Genomic DNA, 6853 nt, shown 5'->3' with positions numbered 1-6853 from the left:
GCGAGCGAGAAGGCTCGGCCCGTTACTTGAAGAGCTCCTCGATGATGAGACGCGACACGGAGTTCCACCCGGTGGACGCGTCCCCGTGCGGGAAGCCCCCGACGGCGCACGTGCCCAGCCACAGCGCCACGTCGAGCACCCCGGCCGACACGCCGTCGCACAAACCCTCCACTGGCGGCGCACGGGGAAGCGGGGGAGGGTGGAGGCAGCGGAGACGCACGGTTACGCACGAACGCCAAAAAAAAAATCACTCCGGCGGATTGATGAGTGGCAGAGGTCGCAACTGGGTACCCAATACCCGTACCCTACCCGGCTACCCGTACCCGGCTGGTACGGGTAGCAGTTTGCGACCCTGGTGCGGCCGGGTACGGGTAGGCCCTGAGTCACTTGTGAGTGACCGTTTGTCACTCATTTCGGGTAGGGAACGGGTACCCGTACCCGGCCGGGTACCCATTTGCTACCCTGGTGCGGCCGGGAACGGGTAAGGAATCAAAACCCGTTTGCGACCTCTGATGAGCGGGCACTCGCCGATTCACTTGGGGTTGTACCGCTCGCCTCCGATCGGCACGGTTGGCTACGCACTGCTCGAAAGAAGCTTGCCGTACAGATTTGAAGCTTTCGTGACTGCAAGGATTCATACTTTTGGTTTTTTTCGGTAAAGTCACGTAAGTAAAAAAAAATGAAATAAAAATAACTACATTAAATCACGACGTTTCGGAGGCAACACAAGTCTCCGTCTTCAGGTGGGACCGTCACAGCCAAATTTACTGTATCAAGTGAAGAGAAATCCAAGAGACAAGATCTTATATACTGGTTCAGGGGAGGGGGGAGGAGCTTATCTAAATGTGGCAGTCAGGGACTGGGAGGGTGGGGGGTGGGCGGGGCTAGAAGGGAAGGTGGGCGGGGCTAGAAGGGGGAGGTGGGCGGGGCTGGAAGGGAAGGTGGGCGGGGCTAGAAGGGGGAGGTGGGCGGGGCTAGAAGGGAAGGTACAGCTGATACACCTCTTAATGCAGCAAATCTGGCTGTGACGGTCCCACCTGATGACGGAGACTTGTGTTGCCTCCGAAACGTCGTGATTTTTTTTATTATTTTAATCTTTATTAATTTTTATTTCATTTTTTACCTACGTGACTTTACCAAAAGAACTAAGAGTACGAATCTTTGCAGTCACGAAAGCTTCAAATCTAGAATTGATACACCTCCGCCGTACACCCACCGGTGGTTCTGGAGCCCTCCACGGCGCTTATATCGCTACGACCACGGTTACCGTTCCCACGAAACTTCACTCTCAGATTCGCCCACCCATGGCGAGGACTCCGTGCTCAACCACCGCACACGGCAGGTCAAAGTCACCTCCGCTTCTTTTCCTCGCCCTTCTCCAATTCGGAATTTCACCTCCCATCATCTCTTTTTTCTCAAGCTCTTTAAAAACAACCACGCTCAATTCAATACACTTATTAACTCGTATCGATTGCACATTTAATAGTGCCGTTCGTTGCTGGCGATTTGGCGTTTTGTTGCATTCCGGCGGCCCGTGCACAGCAACTTTGAAAAATTTGAAAACCGATGACTATCATCGGTGGAGCCGCCACTCTCGCTTCAACGTTGCCGACATTCACCATGAGGGCTACACCTGAAGCCATCTACTGGTGCTAACGTCAACGCGATCGTAGCCACGTTGCTGATCAACTCCCTGCCGAACAGAAGGAGGAAGGGTCATTCGGTTGTAAGTTTGATCGGGGGGCGGGGGGGTGTGGTCGTCGGTCGAATGCCCATCACTTGTGTGTTGGTCGTCAGTCTTGCTCGGTGGAATTCGCCTAATTTCCACAAGCGGTCATCATTTAGGTCATGTTTTTTTAAAAAGTTAAATGACGCTAATCGGTCAGCGATGTTCGTGAGTTGAGCGATGTTCGTGAGTTGAGCAACGCTTGTTGATGGGTCGTTATCCGGCCATGCCCGTCACCCAAATGATGTTCATCTGTCAAATGATGCCGATCACGCGATATGATGTCTGACACGATTTGCTTGCCACTTTAGTCCATCGCCAGTCGTGCGCTGCTCGTCCGAGCAGTGAGCGCCGATTTGATCGTTGCGCTCCCAGTCGAATATTCGACATCTGTCAGCCTCCGATTGTCGTCCGTCGCGTGCCGTGCCGCCACCACCACCGCAGCAGCAGCAGCAACAACAACACTATTTAACTCTCGCTATTTTAACTATTTAGTATTTTACCAGGTAAGGCCCACTGAGCTATATAACTTTTTTTTTCACAAGCGAACTGGCCACGAATAATACGCTCAACGAAGTTGGTTTCTCACGTGGAAATTGTACAGCAGCCGAATACTCGAAACGCACGTTTTGGTTCTAATTGTGGAGGGGAAAACCCGGAGGATCCGGGGGGAAAATCCACGCGATCACGGTGAGAACTTGCAAACTCCAAATATACAGCAGGCGTCAGGGTCCAAATTGAACCCACGACCACCTGCATACCAGACGAGGTAGTTAACATCTCGCCACCGTGGCGCCCACCCTAACTCAGGCGTGAACCCATACATTCCTTGACTCGCAGGTCTCATTCGTATAATACAGTCATTCATGGATGGAACCCACAACCTCCTGTGTACACCAGGCGAGGTCATCGACATCTCCTAGCCACCGTGTACAATCCGGCGGGTTACCCACCGCTGGTGGTGCGGTGGACGTTGATGGAGGCGTTTGGTTCCCACAACCTCCTGTGTACACCAGGCGAGGTCATCGACATCTCCTAGCCACCGTGTACAATCCGGCGGGTTACCCACCGCTGGTGGTGCGGTGGATGTTGATGGAGGCGTTGGTCTCGGAGGGGCTGCTGCCCGGGTCCAGGTACACGATGGCCTCGATGGGCAGCGGGCCGGAGCACTCTGCGCCGTTGAAGGTCAAGTACCAGCGCGAGCAGCACGGCACTGAGCAGCGCAGGCGCATAGCGCCCGAGAAGAGCACGCGCACGCTGCTGTCACCACGCTCCTTCGTGAAGGTGCACGACTGTGGGGAGGGAGGAGGGGGGGGGGGGGTAGGGCGCCCAGAGGGAAGTGGGGGGCAGTGAAGGTCAGTGAGGGGGGGGAAGGTAAAAGGTTAAATTTACCATGGGCTTTGCACGAAAGAAGAAGCTTGTGTATAGCAGATTCATGGTTATTATTATTGTTGTATTATTTTGCTTGTTTGGCCAGGAAAACGTCACTGACAAAGTGAGTCTCTTCTTGGTTCTTTCGGTAAAGTCACGTAGAAGGGAAATAATAAAATAATAAAAATAAACATAATAAAATACAATTCTCACGACGTTTCGGCCACAACGCAAGCAGCCGTCCTCAGGTGAAGAACAGGTCTGTCGGAAAGACAGCGTCTGAAGGAACACCACCAAGCTTGGCAGCGTATATTTAAGCTGGGTTAGGGGAGGAAGGGCGCCTTGACAAAGGAATTTTCATATCAACAGATTTTTTTTTCTACGTGACTTTACCGAAAGAACCAAGAAAATTAATCCCTGCAGTCACGAAAGCTTTAAATCGAAAAAAAGTGAGTCTCGTGACGTTTTTTTTTTGTCACGAAGTTCTCGCAGTGATTTGTGGTGTATATCTTTTTTTCTCCAATTTGCCAAAGTGGGACTATGACACCGGCACACAATGGCCTGTAAATGATGTCCTGGGATCTTTAACGTCCACCGTTTCGTACAGGTGATGTCTATGTCCAAGTGATATCTATAGATGATGTCCATGTGCAAGTGATATATACAGGTGACGTCTCATACCTGTCAACCCATACGGTTTACCCGTATTCTTCAACAGGGATATTGATACTCTTTGGTTCTTTCGGCAAAGTCACGTAGGTATAAAATAGAATAAGTGGTATAATGTCCACTTCTGATTGGGACCATTTAGATAACAGGACAGTCTCTTCTGCTACTTCAATGTCAACCAAATGTAAAGTTCTCACATTAACATCACTTGCTCCGGCCACTTCTTTATAATCCTTGAGCTACTCCCAGTTCAAACCTTTCAAAACAGTCTGCCTCAGCAGCAGACCATGCTTTCCCACCTAATGATGGACGCTTGTGTTGCGCCCGAAACGTCGTGATTGATTTTATTTTCTACCTACGTGACTTTACCGAAAGAACCAAAGAGTATGGATTCCTGCAGTCACGAAAGTTTCACATCAAGAGGAATTTTGAGTTATCAGGTCCATACGGAGTACAGCTGTTTCAATACGGCAAAAAAATGTGTCTATTTGTTTGTGTTTATCCCTTGTGATGGGACTTTGTAGGATGAACGTTGAGATGTATAAGGACACGGGGGTGACTAATAAGGTTTGAATTGGTCTGCAATAAGGTATGCCCTGATAAGGAGTTGAGGTATGGACCGTCTGTACCTGTTACAGATGTCCTCACCTGTATCTTGCCCAGGTCCTGGCCGTTGTTGAATGCGTTCCACGCGCACTGCTTGATGTTGGGCTTCCAGATCCCTCGCTCGGCCCGGTCTCCTCGCTCCCCGCACTCCCCGGCGGGGCCGTCTCTGCCAGGGAGCCCTGGGGTCCCGTCCCTCCCAGGCAGGCCAGGGACCCCAGGAGTTCCCGGGGTCCCGCTGGGTCCGGGCAGGCCATCGCGGCCAGAGGGGCCTGGGACCCCAAAGGGACACGGCCCGGTCGCCGTTCCCACCGCTCTCTGCTCGCACACCCCACCAGCATCACCATCGTCGTCATCATCATCATTCTTGAAAGATTTCCAATTAATGTTGGTGCGTTAATGCATTCGCTCTATCCGTCCGTCGGCTGTAACATGTGGCCACGAAAACTGTCTTAACGAATTATCCAAGGCGAACGAAATCTCAGTGCAAAGTGTCGTTACTTGAATTGATCAAAAATGCTTATTGCGCAAATACTTGAAGACGAAAAAAACAGAGCAAACAAATTAACTTTGCAAATATGCAAACGGATTTTGTCATGATAGTTAGCCGTCGGCTTTCGAAGTGGTTAATTAAATGCTACCCAGGACAAGCCACTGGGAGCTATGCATTTTTAAATCATATAAGGGGCTGTCCATAAATGACGTCACGCGATTTTGGACGATTTTTGACCCCCCCCCCCTCGTCACACGGCGTCACAAAAAGTCAGATCCCCCTCAAATATGACGTCACAAAGCTCTGCCCCCCCCCCCAAATAAAACATGCTTCAAATCGCTTTAAACTATTGTCATTGTAGTGCGTATTTAATGTGGCGCAGCACTCTGATGTTGTAGGAGAAAAACATTTATTAAAAAGTCTATTTAATTAAGTACAACGTGTTGTCTATATTTATTTAAAATTGAGCATTTTTATCTGACGTCACATTTCTCACCCCCCCCCCCTCGTCACACATCGTCACAAATGTCTGACCCCTCCCCTAGGTGCGTGACGCCATTTATGGACGGCCCCTAAGATTGAAAGCTAATTTCTATAAACTGTTTTGTTGTTGTCCTTCCCGAGCACCGATTAGCACGGTTGGCTGCGTGCGGTGCGAAAGAAGTTCAACATACTTGCGTACATACAAGCGCGTGCTGTAAAGCAGTACAGAATCCACGCGCATGCATGATTGTTCTCACTCGAGGTGCCACACGCACGACGCAAGTGAACAGTCCCCTGTCGATCCACTGCTGGATGAGAGCCTCCCCTCACCGCTAGGGTCGTTTGGCCATACTTCACCACGTTGGTTGCTGCAGATTTGGTGAAGGTGGCGAGGAATGTAAACGGACACTGGCCTTCAAACCGATATCCTTTTTAAGTCTCAGAACTGTGGAGTGTATCCCAATTAAGCACAGAGCCCATCAACTCGTTACACTTGAGGACCCGGCCGCATCACAAGGTCGCCGAACGTTGTATACACACACACACAAAGTTCTTGTCGCAAATTAACCGCAACACCTTGCTGATCTCGTCAAGGGAGCATAAACCACCATCACGCGAACTGCGGTCATCCTCGCAGCAGCGGCTTTTGTCTGGCCATCGAACAAAGACGATCCACTGCATTGCGCGCTTTCAGACGCGCTTCTGCGACCGTCTGGAACGTTCTTCCTGGACGATATTAGGAAGCCACTGGGAGCTGCGCACTTTTAAATAATCGATATTGAAAACTCGTTTCGCACTTCCGATTAGCACGCTTGGCTACGTACGGTGCGAAAGAAGTTCAACGACAAGCAGCAGAGCTGCTCTGATATGAACCCAGCATCTCAGCGGTGTGAGTGCGGCGCTCCGACTCTCCGAGCCACCTTGCGTGTGGGCCCTCTTAACGTCCCGTTCTCCAGGATGGGGGGCGCACTTACCTCATCGTGCTGACGGCCCGGCCGAACCTTCCCAGGCTCCGAGGTGGAGCCGAGGCTCCAGGCGGCGAGCATGAGCCCTAAGGCCAGGCAGCCGGTGAATGGAGCCCCCATTACAAGAAGCACTGATCTCCTTGACTCTTCGGATACTGGTTTCCTCTGGCCTCCTTGCCAGCTGACCTCCTGATCTCAGCACCTTGTCTTCTTGTCACCTAGAATCCTGTTCTCTGATCTCCTAGATCTGTGGTCTCCTGCACGTCTGGGCTCTGAGAATCCTGGTCTCTTGGTTTGTTGACTCTGCGTTTCCTAGCCTCTTGGTGGCCTGGTCTCTTCAATTGCTGGTTTCAGAGACTAACAAGTCCTCAGACGCTTGCAAGGTCCTATATGTCTCGATTTACTTCCCTCTTGGTCTCACATATATCCCTGGGTTTTCTACCGCATACACTATTGAGCCTCCAACCTCCTTTCGACTGCGAATTCTTGGCTCCCCGCGCTCCCTAATCTCTTCTCCCGATGTCCCCGCCTCCCCTCCTATAG

General features: G+C 51.2%; 1 protein-coding gene across 1 annotated transcript; it reads right to left on the bottom strand.

Moving 5' to 3' along the window:
• CTHRC1 (collagen triple helix repeat containing 1) lies at positions 1-6853 on the bottom strand. Its single transcript, XM_078867392.1, has 4 exons — positions 6320-6853; positions 4415-4687; positions 2796-3018; positions 1-171 (listed from the first exon to the last, which is right to left on the bottom strand). Exons 1-4 carry the CDS (start codon positions 6428-6430, stop codon positions 23-25), a joined length of 756 nt encoding a protein of 251 aa, XP_078723518.1. The 5' UTR covers positions 6431-6853; the 3' UTR covers positions 1-22.

Source organism: Lampetra fluviatilis, chromosome 23 (genome assembly GCF_964198595.1).
Source record: "Lampetra fluviatilis chromosome 23, kcLamFluv1.1, whole genome shotgun sequence".
Classification (NCBI taxonomy): Eukaryota; Metazoa; Chordata; class Hyperoartia; order Petromyzontiformes; family Petromyzontidae; genus Lampetra; species Lampetra fluviatilis.
The sequence above is the reverse complement of the archived record's forward strand: the minus strand, read 5'-3'. Positions and strand labels throughout refer to the sequence as shown.

Coding starts and splice junctions, on each gene's coding strand:
- CTHRC1 (XM_078867392.1), bottom strand. CDS start 6,430: ATGGGGGCTCCATTCACCGGCTGCCTGGCCTTAGGGCTCATGCTCGCC. Junction 4,688..6,319: donor CGGGCCGTCAGCACGATGAG/GTAAGTGCGCCC, acceptor GTGTGCGAGCAG/AGAGCGGTGGGAACGGCGAC. Junction 3,019..4,414: donor AGGACCTGGGCAAGATACAG/GTGAGGACATCT, acceptor CCCTCCCCACAG/TCGTGCACCTTCACGAAGGA.